This window comes from Artemia sp. Qi Xiang Cuo, chromosome 21, assembly GCF_049724085.1.
Source record: "Artemia sp. Qi Xiang Cuo chromosome 21, ASM4972408v1, whole genome shotgun sequence".
In the NCBI taxonomy this organism is placed as follows: domain Eukaryota; kingdom Metazoa; phylum Arthropoda; class Branchiopoda; order Anostraca; family Artemiidae; genus Artemia; species Artemia sp. Qi Xiang Cuo.
In genome coordinates this window covers 21,837,785-21,860,739 of record NC_142814.1, presented here as the reverse complement: position 1 = coordinate 21,860,739, position 22,955 = coordinate 21,837,785, and the positions used below count along the sequence as shown (strand labels likewise).

The window sequence follows — 22,955 nt, the reverse complement described above, 5'->3', positions numbered from 1 at the left end:
GTATGAAGAGTATGCCTTAATCAATTAAATATATATTTTTTCTGTACTTTGTCAAACTATTGAATGATTCACTGTCGCAGAACCCATTCACCCATTCAGATTTAGGCATTTCTCAAATGGGCATGTCAGGAGATACCGCTCATACAATGGAAAGTTACCCTCATATGAGCTGATTTTCATGTCTCAGATTTCGTCTCATAACTTTCAGAAATTGTAATTTATAGCACTTCAATAAACTCTACAGGCGTAAAATGAATATGTGAAAAAAACAACAAAAAAATACAAAAAAAAGTATCTCGTTTATAATACAAATCTGCCTTTACAAATTCTGTAGGATATGTTCTTTTTTTTCTGTTCAGATTAGCATTGCCTTCTTAAATTTTTGTTGGGGTTGGGGGGGGGGGGGGGAGATTTTGTGTGCTATCCCTTCATGAAAGACTTACTCAACCGATCTGCCGCATTTTACATAATTTCTTTTTTGTTTTTGACGTAGCGACTAAATTTGACATTATAAGTGCAATCAAGGGCGTATCCTGGAATTTCGTTCAAGCGAAGGGAAGTTATAAAAAAAAAAACACAACGAAATACATCAAAAATTTGTTTATATACATTTTTTTAAGTTTTTTTTCCGAGTTGGACATTTTTTGGGGGAGGGGGGGGTGATCTCAAACCCGATAACACTCCCCTTGGATACAGCCTTGAGTGCAATACATAATATTTGACTATAGTAGAAAAATTATTGTTTTCTACATCCTTTTTCTTTTTTTCCTTATCTTGATTTGTTGTGAACAAAATGTATGATAAAAATCGAAACTGTTGCCCTATACAACTCTTACTCAATTTCGTAGTATGGATAAACTACGAAATGGAGTAAGCTATAAAAAAAATACAAGGCAAGTCGATCCAGATGGTCCACAAAGAGTGTTGCAGCTCAAGTGACTAGTATTGTAGGGCTAGAAGGCTTTGAAACCTGCACAGCCTGACAACTACGACCGAAAGTAAAATTATAAATGTGTGGTTTATTAAGAATAAGAAAGGCAGTGACGAATGGCAAGTTTCTATCGATAGAAGTAGCACTTACTATTTTTGTTTTATCCAAAACCTTAAGAACTTATCAAATTCTGAAAAAAGAACGCTATTGCTCCCAGAGCCAATTCTGATTAGATATTTGACATCCTCGTGAAAAGATATATTAAAAACAATGAAAATTTCGAATAAATAAGAGGTATATTTAATTTAAAAAAATAAATCTGATTACATTTTTGGAGATAGCAACAAAATGCCATTAAAATATCATATTACTGCTCCAGATACAAAAATAAGAGTTCAAATTCGTTGCTTAGTAGATAGTTATCAAACACACATGATTCTATCATTTAGTGTTCCTTTTCTCATAAAGACAATTCGATAGAATCAAATAGGCAATAACTTAGACAAATTTAAGCCTAAATCATTTTATAACAATAATGGGCTTCATTATATAGGCCCAAACTTGAGTTATTTCCACTTTTAACACTTCCTTACTTATTAATTCACAAAACATAACGTCATAGGCGTCTTGCCTTAAAATATGAAGCAAAATATTGAATTAGTGATCCTACAAATACGTGATTTTAATTTGAAATTTTCAATTCTACAGCGAAACTTTAAAAGACTGGGTTTTTGAAAAACTTTGCCTATTATGAATCGAAGAGCTTTCCATGATAAAAAAAAAAATTGTTTGACAGACGTTAATACGAAGCCCACCTTTTTACGATATGACCCCAACTAACCTTCCTAGAGAATCCCTAATAGGGGTCCTTTTCATATAATTAGCTCGTGAGAAGAGCTAAAGCTCACTATACTTACGGGCATTTACTTCGAGAGCATGGGTGAAACAGAAAGAAATACTTACCTACAAACAGCATCGACTAAACGCTGCCCCAGAGGTGGTAAGGAGGGCGGAGGAAATGTAAATTCTCTCCTTTCATATTTAGCTCTAATCCATCGCTCTCTTTCATCAGTAAAAGAATTGGCATTTGGTTTAACATACTTTTTATCTATCTTTGCTTCCCATATTGAGTTAGCTTCTTCATTCCCAAGTGAAAGTAACACGGACAAAGTTGTTGGCCTGTAAAGGAAAACGAAATTAATTAAACAAGGGTTATAAGAAGAAGAAGGATTTATTGAAAAAAAAAACATATCGAAAAAAAATTATTGCTGCCTCCCCTAAAAAGCAAAGCTTGTCCGTGGGGGAGGTAGAGAAAACAAAATCCTTAAAACAAAGAACACTTGGCCACCGACACCACTAATACCATCACACTAAACAATAAATAAAAAACAATGTCATATATTATACTTCCTCTGGGAACATCATATCAACAATACCCCCACAATAAATAAATCAATTAATCAGTCAAAACTCATATTCAACAAAAAGCAGTTCCTTAATGATTTTTCTACAAATATTGGGGTCAACAATAGTCTTAATATCACTATTCAAACTATTCCATTTCCGCGTACCTCTATAAAAAACAGAAAAACATGAACGGGAAGATATACCTCTAGGTACACAGAAGTCCGTGCTACCCCTTGTATCATGAGAATGAACAGTAGACCTAATGGACAATAAATCACCAAAACAACGAGGCTGAATATCCTGCTGCAGTCCAAAAATATACCACAATACGTAGAATTCACGAAGGCCTGCAGCCGGCATAATTTTTAAAGTTGGGTAAATTTTTCGAACAGACTTACGTTGAAATATACTGGCTAAAATCCTTACTGCAAGATTTTGTAGAACTCTTATTGTTTTTAAGATAGAGGAAAAAGTAGAGAGCCAAATACTCGAACAATAAAGTATATACAGGTTAATTAAAGAAAAACAAAGATGGAAAAGGACAGACTTGGTTGGACAGACAAACAATGTTGGAGTTTCTTCATTATACCAATATTTATTGCCAGAATTTTGATAGTTAAAGTCACATGTTCCTTAAAAGATAGAGTTTCATCTATTACAATCCCAAGGTATTTAAAAGACGCAGTCCGTTTTATAACGCCATTGGGCATATCTAATTCCTTGATCCATGGGTAAAAGTTTGATGATTGCGAGAAAATAATAAAGTTAGACTTAGCCATGTTAATCCTTAATTTATTTACCCTCAGCCATGTTGTAATTCTATTAACTGATTCCTTCATGGAAATTTGCAGCAGCTCCGATGTCTTAACTGTGCTAATGGCTGTTGTGTCATCAGCAAAAAGTGAAACTGTTCATTAGTCGGGTTTACCGTTCATTTATTCTATAGCAAAAATTATTTAGACAATTTGGTAAATCATTAATAAATATCAAGAATAATATAGGACCAAGAACTGATCCTTGCGGAACACCTATTTCAATACGCTTTTTTTCGGAAGAAGAATCATTTAATTGGACATACTAATAGCGATTACTTAAAAAACTTCTTAAAAAATTTGATGATTTACCCCTCAAACCATACACCTCACACTTCTTAAGTAAAAGTTCATGATCCACAGTGTCGAAAGCTTTCATCAGATCTAAAAATATTGCACCTATTTTAAAACCTTTATCTAATACCTCATTAATAATAGTTGTCAAATAAATCATCTCCTGTTCCGTTGTCCTTTTTCTACGGAACCCAAATTGTGTCTCTATCAGTAACTTATGATCCTCCAAAAAACTCATCATTCTAATACTAAAACACTTCTCTAAAACACGGGACATAATAGGTAAAACAGATATCGGTCTATAGTTTCCTGGGTCATTTTGAATACCACCCTTATGAATTGGGGTTACACGGGCAACTTTAAAATAATCTGGGAATTTTTCTTGACGAAAACACTCATTAATTAACCCACATAAGACTTCAGATATATACAGGAAAAATACGTTTAAGTGTTTTTAGAGTAATATGATCGCAACCAGATGAATTACTACGCAACCCATAAATAATTTTTTTAATTTCATCAACTGCTAGAAGTCTAAGGTGAAGAGATACATCAATGGGGTCCCTCAGTAAGGACTCGGACGTCGGATCACCACAATCAAGTACAACTTGCATAGCTAAATTCAGACCAATATTCGAAAAATAACTCTGAAATTCATTGCATATGTCCTTTTCAGAATTCAAAGTCTTTCCGATTACACTAACTAATTCATCAGGTACACTATTTATTTTTATTCCAATCACTTCTTTTATTAGTCCCCAGGTTTTCTTAGGGCATCCTTCGACCTCCTTAAACTTTTTCTCAAAATATTTCTTTTTTTCATTTCTTAAAATTGTATTCCACCTATTTCGATAAATTTTATATAATTGCTTATTTTTTTGTGTCGGGTTAATTATTTGAGCTCTAAACAATTTATCTCTTACATTTATTTGCTTCAAAATCACTGGACTAATCCAAGGTTTTTTACTTGAGTGCTTTCTATTAAACGGTTTCAATATGACTACTTGACTTATCAAACTCTGCAACTTTTCATAAAATAAAACAAACTTTGAATTAGCGTCCTGAACTTTGCCTAGAACATCGTACCAATCCACCTTTTCTATATCATTTTTAAGTTTTACCATCGCACTTTTACTGATCACTGGAATCCTTGATTTTTTGCCTTTAACAACCTTCGTGACAGTTCTAAAGCTAGCTGAAACTCCAAAGTGGTCAGATACATCGTTGATAAGGACCCTGGGAAGACTCAAGGGCACATTAGAAAGGAAGTTATCCAGAAGCTTAGCTGATGTTCCCGTAATTCTTGTAGGAATATTTATACAAGGATGAAACCCATTAGATAAACTTCTATTAATAAATTCAGTGCTAGCAGATGACTGATCTATAAGGTCAATATTAAAATCCCCCATAATAAAACATGGCATAGAGTTAATCGGGAGTTTTATTAATTGTTCTTCAAATAGGTCCATAAAGTGTTGGAGCAGGCTCTGTGGAGGTCAATATACTAAAACAATACAAAAATTCAAATTATCTCTAGTTATATGTAAAAAAAAACACTCGCAAACTTTCTCTCTATACATTTTAAGATCTTCTCTTATTGAAACATTATAACCAGCCTGAATGTATGCTGCTAGGCCTACACGTTGATAATACTCTCGAGTCCTTACATATAAATTATAACCAGGGATATTTAGTTATTGTGTGTTATTATCATTTAACCCCGTTTCAGTTAAAGCGATCACCTGAAAGACATTAGTATTTATTAATTCCAATAAAAATTATGCACAGAATTCAATCCCTGACAATTCAAATGAAAAATGTTAAGGCCAAAATGGCCCCTATCACATTACAAGGGTAGTGCCCCTTCTTTAAAAATATACCTCGATGGTTCATTTGTGAAAATCTCAGTGGCATTAATATCTAAATTTCTATTTATCTTTTCATTAAACTGGCTAGAAAAATCAACCCTTCGACTTTCAAGTTGCATAACATTACTGTTCCCAGGAGGAAAAACTATATATCTAACCATCATCAACAAAAGTTAATGTATGTGACGATAGAGGGTGGCGGTGGCAAAAAACATCATTGTCTACTAAATATATATCTAGAACTAGACAAATACAAAAAAAAAAAAAATATATATTCCGGCAAAGCGGACATGCAATTTAAAAAAGCACATTATTGCAAGCTTCATGGCACAAAGCAAAACCATTCAAAAAGACATCAGCCCGCTACCACCCACTCAAAATAATTTCACATTAATAAACATTTTAAATTATTTACTCAAAAATAAAAATTATCATTAACCCAAATATTTCAAATTCATCACTATCAACTTTTCCATATCTATTTGATTAAACCAAGCAAAAAAAAGATAATTAATCAACAAGTAAACTAAATACATTCAATAAAACACTCATTTTTTAGCACCTCTGGAAGCTGTGGAGGGAGGAGGCTCATGTGCTAGTTCCTTAATCCATTCGTCACACGTAAGCTTCACTTTCATAGCACCCGGACGTTCAAACTGAAGATATGGTGGAACTGTGTTTGTGCCCATGAAATGATACCCATCGCTTGAAGACACAATTTTTTCCTGCCTCTCTCACAGAAAATGGGGCATCATCACTCACATAAATGTTTCCCTGGTTTGCTATCTTTCTTCCTTTAAGCTTCTTCCCATTTTTAAGTATTTCAATCTTGTTTCCACGGTTTTTTACATTAACCTTAAAATATTTCTTATTCTTTTTTATTGCAACAACTGAAAAATGGGGTATCACTGGTAAATTTAGTCCATCCGTACATATCTCGGTAAACATACCTTTAGCTTGAACTTCATCCTCAAAGACTGCATTCCATACAACCACACTATTTTCGTTAGGCTGATATTTTGCAGCCATTAGCCTATCAGACGTACACAGGACATTTTCTTTAAAATACTTGACTTCTGACTGCAAGACAAAATTATCATTTTTCAACAAAGGAATGCCATTATCTACAGCATTTGTACAAGACTTAATCCCGGAGAATTCAGACCTTAAGGCTAATTGCTCTGATTCAATTGCTTTCATTCTATTTTCTACTACAATGAATCGCTGTCCAATTGATTGAACTGAGCTGTGAGTTTCACGCATAATGTCCACCATCTTTGCAAATTCCTCTGATAGGGTCACTAACGAAACCTGAGTTGTCACTGGCTTCCGAATATCCGGATTTCCTGACGTATTTGGGGTGCTTGTAGCAACATCCTCGCTAGAATCAATATCTGGACGACTCCTTTTATTTTTTTCTTGCCCATCTTAACTTAGTAATAGCTAAAATTGACTTAATGGCAAAAGAAGAAGCCAACAGTCTTAAATCAGTGCTTTTTCCTCACTTTAGTATTTCTTTGATGTCATATCACGAAAAATTTGAGTTATAAATCACTCTGGAGGAGTATTAGCTAATGGTTTCCGTTTTTAAGTTTTATTTAGGGAAAGGCTTGTATTTTCCGATTGTCTTTTATCAGATTGTACAAAGTTTTCATTATATCACAGCATGCAGATAATTTAGCAATAATCCATCGTCATTCATTTCATTACGTGATTCATAGAGTGGGCGATAGCAAGCAATACGGTCTTAACCGGTTGAGCAATGAATCATGGTTACACAAAGTTTCTTGAAGAGAAAAGAAATTCTAATGTAACTACAACAAAAAGAAAGTTTTTCGGTGTGATGCATCTTATATGGTTACCCCTCCTATTCTACCAATTGTATACTACTTCACTGAGCATTGACATCTGCAAATTCGCTAGATTTTGTCTATTTTGGGAAATGGAGACCAAACACAATATTTTCCATCGTTCTCAACGCAGCTTTATAACTTCAGCATTGATTATTTTATTGACAGGATAGGCTTGATTTCGGACCACAATTTACGTAGCAAATGACTAAAATTATCCATAAGTTGGCATTAAAAGCCATATGCTGAATGTTGCAATATACTTAAAGTATATGTTCCACCTGATACAAGTGATTTTGTGACAAGCCTGCAAGTGTAGCTTGCACTAAAACGATAGGATACTTATGTTATTCCATTTCTTATTCTCATATCTATCCATTCATAGAACCAACATTATTACATTACTTAGGCTTTAACAATTCAGCCTGTTCTAACCGAGTGGTTAACACACTAAACTTAAACCCTTTGTCCATGAGGACAAAGGGTCTCAGTCCTGGTCTCACTGGTTATTTGGTTCGGGACGGAGGTCAGCAACCTGACTCTGTAGGTTCAACCACAATCAACCCAGCTCCAAATGGGTGCCTAGAGAAATCTGGGGAAAAAAAGATGGGGAGTGTCAAAATGATTTGGCCCCAGTTACGCATTGCACTCACGACCGGCAGGGGTGTCCCGAGGGGGGGGGCGCCACCCCTCCAACGTTTTTGGCATTCGGTAAAATTTTCGCCGAAGGCGAAAACTTCGGCAGAAATTTTGCAAAATTGCCTGAAATTTAGCAAAATTCTTGATTTCTGCAGAAAATTTGGCATAGATCAGGTAGCGATTCAGAAAAATTTACGAAGATCTCCCCCCAATGAAATGAGTCTTGAGAAGCCCCTGACGACCGGAGACAGTAAATCAGGAGATCGGCGCCTGCGCTAAACAGATCATTGGTCAGCATGCAAAAAGTTTTAACTTAGGCTTTTTTTTTTTTTAGAAAAAGGATTCAAACAAGCTGAAATAGCAGGAAAATTGTCCTTCTTCAGCAAATTTCAACCAATTTCCGACGTATTTTTAATCTAAAAAACCCTATACACCGAATTTCAAAAATTTAATTCGGCAGAGGGATGGAACTGAATCTCACTGTCGAGTAATGGTAAAATTTTCCTCTTCCGTTGATATATTAAAACTGTAGGAGAGCAGAAATATAGCATACCGAAAGTAGCACAGAGAACAAAAGCCTAAAAAACTAAGACTACCAAAAATATATTTTTGTATGATTGCATGAATACTTAAGGCTGATCCGTACGGGAAGGCTGTCATTACCTATTTATTTATTAAATTATATAATTTATTATACATTATTATTATATGTTTATTATTGTTTTATTATTATTCATTAAGGTAGCTTCAAACAAAATAATTACGAGACAAAACCCCATAAGGCGGATCCTGTGGTCGGAAAAAAACATAATACCATACAACGAAAAAAAAGCCTTTCACAACTACTTCACAACTATTTCACAACTACTTGGGGAAAAACTAGGACGCAAAAAAAGAACTGGATGGGCAAGTTTTTGAAAGCCACTTTGGATCTGTTAGGCTAAACAAACCCACAGATGGGATTTTGTATGGTTATTGAGGATGCACCAGAGAATTTTAAAACATTTATTATAGAGCAAACGCAAGAAAAGAAAATACAGTTAGGCAATAGAATTAACTAAAACAAACCATATGTGTATAGTTTAAGAAGAATAGACCATTCGAGCTTGTTTTCAGCAGATGAATGAAGAATCTAATCAGGACTCTGCCAAAAAATTTGGACGTGCAGAATAAACATACAATTATATATTTTCTAGGCAAATATTACATTATTGAGCACATCATCTATGTCACAAAGGGTATTTTTTGAATTGGTCGAATACAGATGGCAGGGTGTTTTTCCCGTTGTTAAAGCATATATTTTAAAAAGTGGCTATATTCTACTAACCCTGTCGATTCTTGCGTAGCCTTGATATTCCCAAGGTTACACCCATAGAAACAACCAACCAGAATATTCTCTTTGGCCTAAGACAAAATTTACTGGAACAATTTATTATCTTTTCTTCTGCTCGGTGTAAATCCCCCAAACAATAAACTAAGAAGCGAATCTTAGGAGTTTCGAAATATTTGCCATTTATGTGTAAAGATCTTAATCTATTACAAGTGACTGTTGTTTTTTCTTTCAAGAGACACGAAAATGAAATGCTTTTGGCTATATGACAGAACCAACAAGATGAAAAGAGGAATTCCACCGTAAGATTATTATTCATTTCACTTGTCATATCTATATACTATATTTATCATCTGAACAGGGAGGAGAAAAAGGATATCAGATAACAAATTTGAAGGTAAAACAGATTGAAAAGACAACATTTCATTGGGGTTGACAAGTAGTTTGAATAAAAGCAACAATCGTTACTTGAACGGTACGCAGTAGTTTGTTTGGGCAGGAGGTGTCATACTTCGCAGGAAGGCCAAATTCATCTATAACCCAATCCCCCACTAAAACAGACAAATAATATCGACAAATATGAAAATACACAAAACTTTTTTTCGTTAATACCTTATTATGAAACCACCATTATTGTGATAACTACCACAAATCAAGATCGATAAATAAATGAAACCCAAAACGAACAGATATTCCAATAAATAACAGAGTCAAACTCAAAACTAGAAGAAATTAACATAAGTTGGGCTCAAAACCACTATGCCTTCCCAAGAACATAATTTGCACTTTACTGAAAAAAATATAAATGTTTTTACTTTTATAACTTTAAGAAATGAAATAATATTAACATTTTGATTACAAAAAATATCAGTATATGTATATTAAACTGACAATGCACATTCATTTGTATTTTTTTCAGTAAAGTGCAAATTGTGCTATGGCCTTTGGTTATTTATTGTAATTTCTGTTCGTTTTGGGTTTCATTTATTTATCGATGCTGATTTGTGGTTGTTTCACGCTTGGTAAATTAGTTGATTTTATTTTTGCTCATTTTTTGTTTAATGGAGTTCTTTACTTTTCTTTGAAAAACTTATTTTGTGGAAAAAGTTTTTTTAATTAATTTCTGTTCGTTTTATATTGACATAGTCTTTTCAGGGAAAAAGAAAATAATACTTTTAATCTCTTCTTTTTTTAAGACTTTATAGTTTGGCCTGCTATTTGTATGCTGGAGAAAATTTTTCAGCAATTTTTAACAACACACACCCTTTTAAAAATCTGGACACAAATAGTAGTGTTTAATTTTGTTTCATACCTCCTCTAGTTGACCTGAAATAGAAAACTTAATACAGTTAGCAAAAAAATCTGTTTACTTTCTTTGATAGCTTTGATACACTTACGCTATTTTGATTTGGTTAAATTTTAAGAGCAGAAGTGGCCCCAAAAGTTTGAACATAACACCCTCAGTCGTTCTTGGGATACTGCTGAGATGCCTTATTGGGAATTAGCATGAATACAGTGCATTTTGATTTAATCTTAAGGTAACATTTAGTTATTAAACATAATGGGCAAATGGGAGGGTGGACGTGGGAGGGGGACTAGTTGCCCTTCAATAACTTTCAACCATTCAAAATGGCATCAACCCATTATAATTTCAATTTAAACAGCTCTTTCTGAACTTTCTCCAACAACCCCTTCTATAGAAAGTGCCCTGGTCCAAAAAACAACAACAACAAAAAATAATACATTATTCCCACATAAATCTTTACTATAAAAAAAATGTCAAGCCTTCCAATCACTTTCGACTATTAAAAAGGGCACTAGGCCTTTCGATTTCCAATTGAATGAGCCCTTTTTGAGTTTCTACGACAACGCTTTCTATAAACACCTTATATGCCCCCAGGGCGTAAATTACAACCCTTACCCTATGAGCTGTTAGGGTGGTTGTCATTCTCTAAGACCTAATTTCTAGAACTTTCATCTACGTTAAACAAAATGGCTATCTCAAAGTTTTGATTGGATGTCTTTGGGGAAATGGTGGGCGTGAGAGGGACGTTAGTCACTCTCCAATCACTTTCAACTATTAAAAAATGCACTAGCCCTTTCAATTTCCAATCAATAGAGCATTTTTGAAGTTTCTACCACAACACTTTCAATAAAAATCTTATATGCCCCCAGGGCATAACTTACAACCCTTGCCATGAGGGCTGAGGGAGGTGGGGTGTCATCCTGTAAGATCTAATTTCCAGAACTTTCTACTACGTTGAACGAAATGGCTATCTGAAAATTTTGATTGGATGTGCTTGGGGGAATGGTAAGTGTGAGAGGGGGGTTAGTTACCCTCCAATCCTTTTCGACTATTAAAAAGGGCACTAGCTCTCTCAATTTCCAATTGAATGAGCCCCTTTTGAAGTTTTTACGACAACTCTATCTATAAAAACCTTATATGCCTCAAGGGAAAAACTTACAACCTTTGCCCTGGGGGATCTGGGGGGGGGGGTTGTCATCCTTAAATAAATAATTTCTAGAAGTTTCAACAACGTTGAACAAAATGGCTATCTCTAAACTTTGATTGAAAGTTTTTGAGGAAATGGTGGGCGGGAAAGGGGGTTAATTACTCTCCACTCACTTTCGACTATTAAAAAGGGCAATTTCAATTTCCAATCAAATGAGCCCTTGTTGAAATTTCTACAACAACTTTCTACAGGGGCGAATCCCCAGCAACTTTATTGAGGGGGGGCACAAGGGGTTCATATCTGGATAATCAAAGGGCATGGGATGTATAATATTTTGTTTCTCCACCTTATGGGGGGGGGGGGGGCAACAACCCGCCTTGCCACCACCAAACGACGCCCCTGACTTTCTATATAAACCTTATATGCCCCCAGGGCATAACTTACAACCCTTGCACTGAGGGCTCTGAGGGGGTTATCATCCTAAAAGAACTAATTTCCGGAAATATCGACTACGTTGAACAAAAGGGTTATCACAAAATGGTAAGTGGACGTGTTTGCAGAAATGCTACGTGTGAGAGGGAAGCGGGTTACCTTCACTCCATGTTTAACTATCAAAAAAGGATACTAACACTTTCAATTTCCAATTGAATGAGCCCTTTTTGAAGTTTCTACAACAATCATTTTATAAAAATCTTATATGCCCCCCGGGCATAACTTACACCCCTTGCCCTGAGGGATGTGGGTGGGGGAGGGGTTGTCATCCTTAAAGACCTAATTTCCAAAGCTTTCAACTACGTTGAACCAAATAGGTATCTAACAAGTTTGATTCGATGTGTTTGGGGAAATGGTGGGCGTGAGAGGGGGGTTAATTACTCTGAACTTACTTTCGACTAGTAAAAAGGGCACTATCCCTTGGAATTCGATATCAAATGAGCCCTTTTTCGAGACTTTACGACAGAGATGTCAATAAAAGCCTTATATGCACCCAGGGCATAACTTATAACCATTGCCCCGAAGCCGGTGGGGGGAGTGTCCTGCGTCCTGCTCAAAGGTATAATTTCCTGAACTTTAAACTACGTGGAACAAAATGGCTATCTCAAAAATTTGATTGGATGTGTTTTGGGAAATGGTTGGCGTGGAATGGGTGGTAGTTACCCTCCAATCATTTTCGACTATTAAAAATATCACTAGCCATTTCAATTTCCAATCAAATTAGCCCGTTTTGAAGTTTCTACAAAAATTCGTTCTATAAAAAAAACTTATATATCCCTTGGGCACAACTTAAAACGCTAGCACGGAGGGCTGGTGGGGGGGGGGGGGATTGTCATCCTCAAAGACCTATAGTCCAGAACTTAAAACTACGTTAAACAAAATGGCGATCTCAAAATGTTTATTGGATGTGTTTGGGAAAAAGGTGGGCGTGAGAGGGGGGTTAGTTACCATCCAATCACTTTTGACTATTAACAAGGGCACTAGCCATTTCGATTGCCAATCGAATGAGCCTTTTTTGAAGTTTATACGATAATACTTTCTACAAAAACCTTTTATGTCCCCAGGGCATAACTTACAACCCTTGCCATGAGGTCATTGGGGGAGTGGCCTCCTCAAAAAAATAATTTCTATGCGGAAATCAACTACGCTCAACAAAATGGCTATCTCAAAATTTTGATTGGATGTGTTTCGGGAAATGGTGGGCGTGGAAGGGGTGTTAGTTGCCTTCCATTCACTTTCGACTATTAAAAAGGGCACAAGCCGCTCCAATTTCCAATTGAATGAGCCCTTTTCGAAGTCTCTACGACACCTTCTTCAATACGAAGTGCCCTGGTCTAAAGGAAAAAAATAATAAATAATACACTGTGCCAACATCGTTCATATATTCCCCCAGGGCATAGCTTTAAACCCTTGCCCTGAGGGTTGTGGGGGAGTATCCTCCTCAAAAACATATTTTCTATCCGGAAATCAACTACGCTGATCATAATAGTCGTCCCAAAATTTTGAGCAGGCACTCCTGAAGCAATGGGGGGCGTGGGAAGGGTCTATGCGGTCTACCAATTACAACCGACTGATGAAAAGTGTACAAGACACTCCAACTTCCAATTGCTTGAACCTTTTTTAAAATTTCTGCGACAGCTATTTCGATACGAAGTGCCCTGGTATGGAAACCAAAAAAAATAAATATATAAAAATAATACATTGTGCCAACATCGTTCTTTACTTAGGTAGCGCTATTGCGCTTCCTATGAATAGCAAAATAAAACTTAATTTACTCAAACCTATTATTTATTTACACCCTTTTTCATTGGAAGTAACATATTATACGCAAGACATTCAGAAAATAGAAAGTTATTTAAAACTGATTATCTGAAATATGAAAAGCAACAAAATAGAAGCCTTTCAGAAAGTTTACTTCATTGGTTACAAGTTTTGTTCTTTCTCTAGCTAGGAGGGAGGCAACTTTTTTAGATTAATAATCACCATCCTAGGTGACATAAAACAAGAAGCGATTTTTCTCTCGTTCCTAATTATAGCACCATTCTGAAAAAAAAAAAAAAAAAAAAATGTCTCGACAATAAAGGTACGAGCTAGTTGCGACGGAGATTTCTTTCTACAAAAAGAACTAAAGATTTATGATATTCATTAAGTGACATTCTAAATCCTTTCTCCCCCTCTCTTTCAACGACAAAGGTACCTTGTGCTAAATAAAAAGGAGAAAGAGAGAGGTAGAAAAAAGAAAAAGAGAAGGGAAAAGAGTGAGAGAGAGGAAACGAGGGAGAAAGAGAGAGAGAGAGAGAGAGAGAGAGAGAGAGAAAGAGAGAAAGAGAGAAAAGGATTCATCTTAATTTGTCCTTTTATTGACGCATTGAGTTATATTTCCCAGATATTCTATAAGAAATATACCTTCCGGATACTCTTATGCTCGACAGAGGCTTGTAAAGTAAGATTATAGATACAGTTAAAAAAAAACCACGAAAATATAACAGGCTATTTAGTGAAAGAAAAATTGAAGAATAAATGGGCTGAAGTACTATATTGGGATTGTTCCGTCCTAAAGACATGTCTAAGCCATCTAAGATGCTCTTCCATAATGCACAAATGAATAAAACCAAGTCAGTTTGTTGATAGAGACTAGTGTTTATCACATTAAAAATGCTTAAGGGTGAACAATCGCATGTCAGAATCGCATTTCAAGCGAATAAAAAATATATAAACAAAGTTTAAGAGATAAAACGATATTCACCATAAAAACAAAAAGAAACAAATACAGTTCTGTGTCTTCTCAAGCGATACCTCAGAAAAACAATAAAAGGTCACAGGGCAGGTTTGGTAATTTGAGAACAAGAACCTTAATTAGGAAAATTGACCTAGCATAGGAATTCATTCACTCCGCTATAATCTGAAAGCGACCATTTTCAGGACACGAGGGCAACAACTTTGTACTACTGCTAGAACTGGTTTTACGAAGGCATAGTAAATGACACAACTAAATTTCGGACAATGGTGGAAGCAAGTTGAAGTCAAATTTGAATTTCAATTCTCCTTAGCTGATTTACTTATTGAGTTGTAAGCTATTTCATCGTTTGTTGTTGTTGTTGTCGTTTTTTTTTTTTTTTTTTTTTTTTTTCAAGGCAAGAACTGGAAGAAAATGCCATTATAACGTATTTTATTTAAGAAGCTAAAGTTCCCAAAATTATTAGCACTTAATAGTAATTAAATGAAGGAAAAAAAAATATACAATATCTAGTCTCTTTATTCGATTCAAGTATTCCAAAATGGCATACCGAGCCTCATTGATGAACCAGATAACATTAATATTAAAATTATTAGAGTAAGAAAAACCTTGTAATTTAAATTGCATTTCAGTTCTTTCATTTTCAAAAAATTTACGCTCAAAAAGATAATGATATACGCGACACTACTTCAAATAATCAAATAGGTGAATTTTAAATATGAATCGTAATAGTATCATTGACTTCACAAGGAGACTTAATATAAATGAAGTTACATTATATGGTGGAAAATGTGATCCTGACTTTGCACGCCAGGATCAGTACAAGTTGAATGCCAATGATCTGCCACCACTAATCTTTGTTGATGACGACTATGATGACAATTCAAATGACTATGGGGAAGAAGAAGAAATCTAAACAATGAAGACAACATACTTTTTTTTATAGCACATATATATATTTTATTAATAAAAAAATTCATATACATTTTTAAAACACTTTCTTCCTAGGGCAATGACATCAACATTATGCAGGTCTGAGAGGGTATTTTCTACTAGAAAGTCAGTTGTTGTCGTTGTTTTTTTTTTGTTTTTTTCAAGGCAAGAACTGGAAGAAAATGCCATTATATTGTATTTTATTTAAGAACCTAAAGTTCCCAAAAGGGGTAATTTGGGGATATCGATAGCACTGATTCTTTTCAAAAGTACCGACCCACCAAAACGTTACCATAAATTATCGATACTTGCGGTATCGTGTCAAATAGTAGGGAACACTGCATCTAGTCTGGATTAGTCAATAAATTATCTATCAAGTATTGTTAAATTAGAAACTGCTATATTTATTAGGAGGGTAGAGCTGAAGATAGAGGGTATTAGAGGCTACATTAATAAGGGACATGTAAATCTATTTCTCATTCCTTTTCTTTGGCGTGCTAAGTGACTTAGATTGACTATTTTAGATAACTGAGTCAAAAAGCGATTATTGCCCGATTCCTAACATTTTATTTTTCTAATTTATACAGTAGTCATGCCTCAATTGACTCTAAACCTCCCCCTGATACTTTTAAAACTCCCCCAATTAAACTAGAATTCAATTCAAAATTACACTCCAGCTTTGTGATCTAAAGAACTTAAAAGTATACCATGATTATAGATGAGAAGCTCTTACAATACTGAAGTTGTTTTTATTAAAAGTTGTAACTAAATCCGAGATAAGAGGATGAAACAAAGAGAATAGAACAGTCTGGAAACTGACAAAACCAATTACGGTCTTCAACCTGATACGGGAAAAGTAAGACAGAGATGGTATCGAATTTTAAAGATATGGACGGTGTACCGATAGGAAACCATTAGTTCATCAAGCGAAACATGAGACCCTTAACAAGTCTACTTTAAATAGCCTAGTTCTGTTCCATGCCTGGCTTTTGCTTTCTTGTGTTTAGAGCCCTCTTAAGATAGGGGTCATGGGTTGTTGATTACTATTTTTAATAGTTATACGCACTTCTTTGTGCATGTCAATAAATAAACTACCTCTACTACTACTAACCACTTACTCCAGCACTAAGTCGCCTAAAATCAGCACAGCTACGCAAAACTCTCAAATCCCTTGGACAGCCCGTTGGGTTGTAACATCCAGAAAGTTCGAACCCAGTAAATTTGGACAAGTAAGTTTCAGTCAGCTCTTATGATAAAAGCCAAAATTGTGGTAAAAAATAAAACTGTTTTCTTTAATATTAAAGGATATAAAACGAGGAAAGCCATTTCATAAAACTTTGAAGACAGACCGAGACGTATGCAATAGCTCAAAATTTCCCATAATTGGCTAGCAGCTCCCTTTTAAGGATATACTGCCAATTCTTACCTACAGAGGAACACCTTAAGTAAGAATTCTTTACAGAATTCTCAAAATACTTGCTATAATCCCATTTCTCTCTCCATCCTTTGCCCTCAGCCCTGAACTACAGTCCCTTTATACGTTACTACTACAACCCTGATTTAAAAAACCCAACAATTCCAGAGACAAAGCTTGTTCATGGTTACACATAAATTATAAGGATTTTAAATCAATAAAAATAATATAAATAAACTTTAAGAAATACAACAGTATATCCACCATAAATATTAAAATAAAAACATATAGTTCTGATAGGGTATCTATTAAAAATAATAAAGGCTCGGAGAACTGGTTTCAGTAATTGGAGAAGAAAAGAACCTTAATTAAGAAAATTGACCTAGACCAGAAACTCACTTAATTGCGCCGGTAAATTCCGGCGAAAGAAATACATTTACAGCGTATCTTATCGGCGCTGACTCGTTTACGTTTGGTAGAAAAAATAATTTAATCAGTCTAATAAAAGGGGGAAACCTAAGGCGGACAAACGTATTCCCTAATATCTGCTGGAAGGTGATTCGGAAAGATTATAAAAAATAAGGATGCACTTTAGAAATTAGAAAGCTGTAGGGGAAGGAAGAGTTTGAAGTGACTGTTATAAAAGCCATGTTGACAAAGGCGGGAACAGAATATGCTACTGAACAACAAAAAATTACAAATAGGACCAGTACAAGTCAGTATTCAGGGGAGGAGTTAGGGGGTTTGACCCCCCCCCCGATCTGGAATGTTTGTCCGAATCGTAAAAACGCAATAAAAATGTATAAAAACATATTTTTTGTGTGTTTTTTAAAGTTCTTCGTAAACACCCCCCCCCCCCGACCAAAAACCCTAGATACTGCCCTGGACCAGTATGATTCTTTCCTTCTTTATTTTGCTCTCGGGTTTCTATTTTCGGTCATGCAGCCCCGTCTAAAGGAATGGTCAATTGCAATTTCGTCTTATTTTAGCCTATTAATGTGTTTACATCTCATTTTGTTTATTGGCAGTAATAAATTATGCGTAATACTTTCCAAAAAAAATTATTTATGACTGATTGTCTGAGATACAAACAGAAGCCTTTCCGAAAGTTTACTTGATTGCTCAAACATTTTGTCACACCTCTAGCAGGATACGACGGAACTTTTTTAGAATACACCATCCTTGATGCCAGAAAACCAGTGTCTATAATAAAGGTTCAATCCGGTTGCGACGAAGATTTCTATAACAAGAAGCAAAGATGTCTTATATTCATTGATCACAGAAACATTATAATTCCACCACCACCCCCTTCTCCTTTGATCAACAAAGATATGCGGTGAAACAGTGAGTGAAAAAGAGAGAGAAGCTAGATAGAGAAGGAGGGGGGAGGGTAAAACTGGAGAAGGAAAGAGAGAGATGGGGGGGGGGTAAAGCTAAAGACACAAAAAGTGGGAGAAAGAAAGAGAATATTTTCTCAGTTATTGCAATCAAACAGTTCGTGGTAACGAACTGTAAATAAGGAGCAACCCGGCTCAATGGTAACCGAAACTCTAAAAAACAGAACTTTTATACCAGTAGATACATCAAAAGAGTCGGGTTTTGATGCTGAGTTTAAATGTATAAATTTCATCAAGTTTTGTCCTACCTATCAAAAGTCACGAGCCTAAAAAAATTTGCCTTATTTTCGAAAAAAAGGGGAAACACCCCCTCAAAGTGATAGAATCTTAATGAAAATCACACCATCAGATTCAGCGTACCAGAAAACTCTTCTGAAGAGGTTTGAAGCTCCTATCTACAAAAATCTGGAATTTAGTATTATAGTAGTTTTTGCCAGAAGAGAGATCATGGATGGGTGTTTTTTTTTTTTTTTTTCAGCGGTGACCGTACCGATACAGTGGTCCTAGAATATCGTGAGAGGGCTCACTCGAACGAAAATTAGAAGTTCTAGTGCCCTTTTGAAGTAACCAAAAAATTGGAGGACAACCAGGCCCCCTCCCACGCTTATTTTTTCCTGAAGTCTTCTGATCAAAATTTCGAGATAGCCATTTTGTTCAGCATAGTCAATACTAATAAATATGTCTTTCAGGATGACTTCATCTCCTATGGTTCCCGGGGGAAGGGCTGCAAGTTATGAACTTTGCCCATGTTTTTGGGAAGTATACAGACGTTTTCATGAGGGAATTTTTCTCGTGTGGGAGGGTCGGAAGAGAGGGTTACGTGGGAGGATAGTTCCATGGAGTATGTTTTCACGGAGGAAGGGACATTTCTAAAAAGGGGGCGCCAAATTTCCCAGCATTATTTAAAAACGATCAGAAGTTAAATAAAAAAACCTGTCTTTTCAACTGAAAGCAAGGAGCAAGATTAAAACTTAAAACGAACAGAAATTATTACGTATATGAGGGGGTTCACCCCCTAGTCAATACCTCACTCTTTACGCTAAAGTTTTTTTTAGTATTTCCAAAAGAACTATCTATTCTAATTAAACGGCCTTTGTGATTCAGGAGTTTGTGATTCGAATAAAATTCGAACTTTAGCGTAAAGAGCGAGGTATTGACAAGGGAACAAACCCCCTCATATACGTAATAATTTCCGTTCGTTTTAAGATTTAATGTTGCTCCTTGCTTTCAGTTGAAAAAACTTGTTTTTTTTTAATTTAATAACACTAAAGATTCGTCCTATTCAAATAACGCTAAAGGTTTTTCCTAATTAGATTTCGTTCACAATAAAAAAGAATGAATATGCATAAAAAATACAAGTGTGATTAAAGAAACCTAAAAGAAAAAAATCTCAGGAGAAATTCTCAGATGCATATTTTATTATTAAAAGTCATTCATATAAGAAACAACTTTTCTGAAAAAAAAAACACGTGAGGACCAAGGAGAATTTCGCTCTTTCCAAATAACTTTCCTGTTATACAGACATACCTTAACCGAATTAATAAAGAATTATAATGAACATAGTCCAGTCGATAAGCAGATTGATAACCGACCTAGGCTGTTGGATAACAGCCCATACAGGTCAGTTTTTTTTTATGAGAACCATGAGGACTCTATTCCAAAATTAAGTTTCCGTTAAAAGTATATCTACGGCCCCCTTAGTTAAATTAAACATAGCACTCCTGAAAGACATCAATGACGTTTTAATGTATCTCTCCTATCGCTCGCCCATTTTTTCGAAGTTTTAATTGAATATCAATCAGTGAGCAGAATCGATGACTGTTCAATCTCTTTTTTTATTCAGCACCGTTCGATAAGACTCCATCGATGTCACATGTATCAATAGATTCCTGAAAAATGTTGTCCAAGTCATGGGACATGGACAACTAAATATGAAGCTCTATGTACAGAAAAAGTAGCTCATTTACGGTATTAATGGCGATGGTTTGTAGCACAAGTCTCTATGGACAGGTTAAAAATTCGGTAATAAGAATAAATTTATGAAAGAGTGCAAACCCGCAGCTTCCAGTTATTCCGAGCTCAATGGATCTGAATGTAATTGCAAAAATGAAAAAAATTGCCAAAGACAGATCAGTCTAAAAACATAATTTCGCAGCTGTAAACTTACAGACCAGTGGCACCATTAGTACGCTTTGTTAATTCGTAATTGGGAATTGAATTTTCTTTATTACAAACAATTTCTAAAGAAAAAAAAAGAGAATAATTCCAGCCAGTGAAAGAAAGAAGAGTACTATGCAAATACTTCGGTCAAGATCTACGCTCAACTGTCCTCAATGCAAAAAAAGTAAAAAATACAGATAAAAGTCTACAAGATAAAATAAAATAAGACAGACATTGAAAACCAATACTAAACATCGGAGTCCCTTTCCACGTAAAGGTGGAGGCCACTTAATAAAAAAAAAAAAAAAAAAATGTAAAACCTTTTAAACACTAATCGCTTACTAAGTTGGTATGGTATCAGGGTTGCTCCTAGGGTTTTTGGCATCCAGGGCAAAATTAATTACTGTACACCCCCCCCCTCACGACAAAAAAAACAACAAAAAAAGCCAAATCAAAGTGAAAATTCTGTTCTAAGTGGGCACCCCCCCCCCTCGAGCCGCAGCTCCCGGGTTAACTAACCCGGTTGCCCTCCCTCTCCTCTTGAAAGGCTCTATATGGTATTGTCCGACATCGTGATGGTTGCAATTAGCATTTATTTACCTTGTGGAGTTTTTGTCTGTATTTTTTCTTCATTGAATCCGTTTTTGTACTGAGGGCAACTGAGTGGAGGTTTCAACCGAAATATTTGCGTAATATTCTTCTTTTTTTCAGTGCAGGAATTATCCTTGTTTTTTTCTCTTTATTTTAAATCGTTAAATTCTTTATTTTATTTGTTTTGTTCTATTCTGTCTTAGAGAAGGTATTATTTTAAAACTTCTTACTTTTAGTATGAACGACCTGCTTTCAATAGACTCTTCCGTCCCTTTTTTACGGTGAAGAAAAGCGACTTTTGAATTAAGATTCACATCATTCTTGTTAGAACAAATTATCCAATTAGGTGGCGGTTATCTCGAAGAAACAGACGTTTATGAGAGAAGAAAAAGGAATATGAAATAGAAAAATCTTAAACTTACGTCCATTCATCCAAGTCTAGGGACCTAACCCTGGAAATATGCGATCCAAGTTTTCGATGAATTCCAGAACATTCTATGCAAACTAAAATTCCCAAGTTGAGGCTCGCCCAATCCGGACCTGAAATTAAGCAAAACACAGGTGAAATTGTACGATAAAATTAGCATTCATATCTAAAAAAAATGAAAACGTATTAGAAAAAATAATGTATAGCAATTGACAGGTAGATGAATTAAGAGACTTATCTAATTTAGTCAAACATTCTGAAAAAAATCAGGGCCCAATACTTGGGGGCCCTAAATTTAACTGACAGGAAAACCGGTCTTACATTCAATAAACAGGGAACTTTAAATGAAAGGTGCAATATGTTGTCAATGGTTTTAAGTTAAAGACGGCAAGGAAAAATCAAGGTGAGTCCAAAATTTGAATTGGTGATTTGTAATATCCAAGATTGCCAAGGCTAAGTATTTCATGATGGAACTGCCCCACCAAGGGGCCTCTGCATAGAGGTCATTGCCATTTTCAAAGCGCAGAAGAAGTCAGTTTTGGAATAAACAAGAGTCAAATACAATAAACATATTAATGCGTATTTACTCGGCGGTATACATGGTAATAGTCTGTTCCAGTTTCTCCTCGTGCATTCGGAAATATCTGTACTACTATCTGTATGTTTAAGAATTGTACAATGTTCCTTGGCTATCGCATGGTACACTAGATACAAGAAAAAAGAGACAAGGTTAAGTTTGCCATTAAGTGATTTTTTTTCGAAATTTTGGTGTTTGATTTTTGCCCTGATCCCGACTCTATATATATATATATATATATATATATATATATATATATATATATATATATATATATATATATATATATATATGTATATATATATGTATGTATGTATATATATATATATATATATATATATATATATATATATATATATATGTATGTATGTATATATATATGTATGTATGTATATATATATATATATATATATATATATATATATATATATATATATATATATATATATATATATATATATATATATATATATATATATATATATATATATATATATATATTATATATGCATGGGTGTGAGTGTGAAAACTTTCACAGTCATCAACACTTATTTTCGCTCTTCACATTTAGTTTAAAAAACAACAGTAAAGACATTACTAAATGATTTCCTTTTTTCTCTTTAGTAGTGAAAAAAGGATAAAC

The 22,955-nt window shown here is 34.8% G+C and overlaps 1 protein-coding gene across 3 annotated transcripts in view; it reads right to left on the bottom strand.

Annotated features, from left to right (window-relative positions):
- CenG1A (Centaurin gamma 1A) overlaps positions 1-22,955 on the bottom strand; it is a 273,686-nt gene that overhangs the window by 38,388 nt on the left and 212,343 nt on the right. For all 3 annotated transcript variants that reach the window (XM_089107130.1, XM_089107128.1, XM_089107129.1), the window contains exons 15-16: positions 21,731-21,848; positions 1,895-2,110 (exon numbers count right to left, since the gene is read on the bottom strand). In XM_089107130.1, the coding sequence (XP_088963256.1) occupies positions 1,895-2,110; positions 21,731-21,848 (334 nt within the window). The remainder of the gene's footprint in view (positions 1-1,894; positions 2,111-21,730; positions 21,849-22,955) is intronic.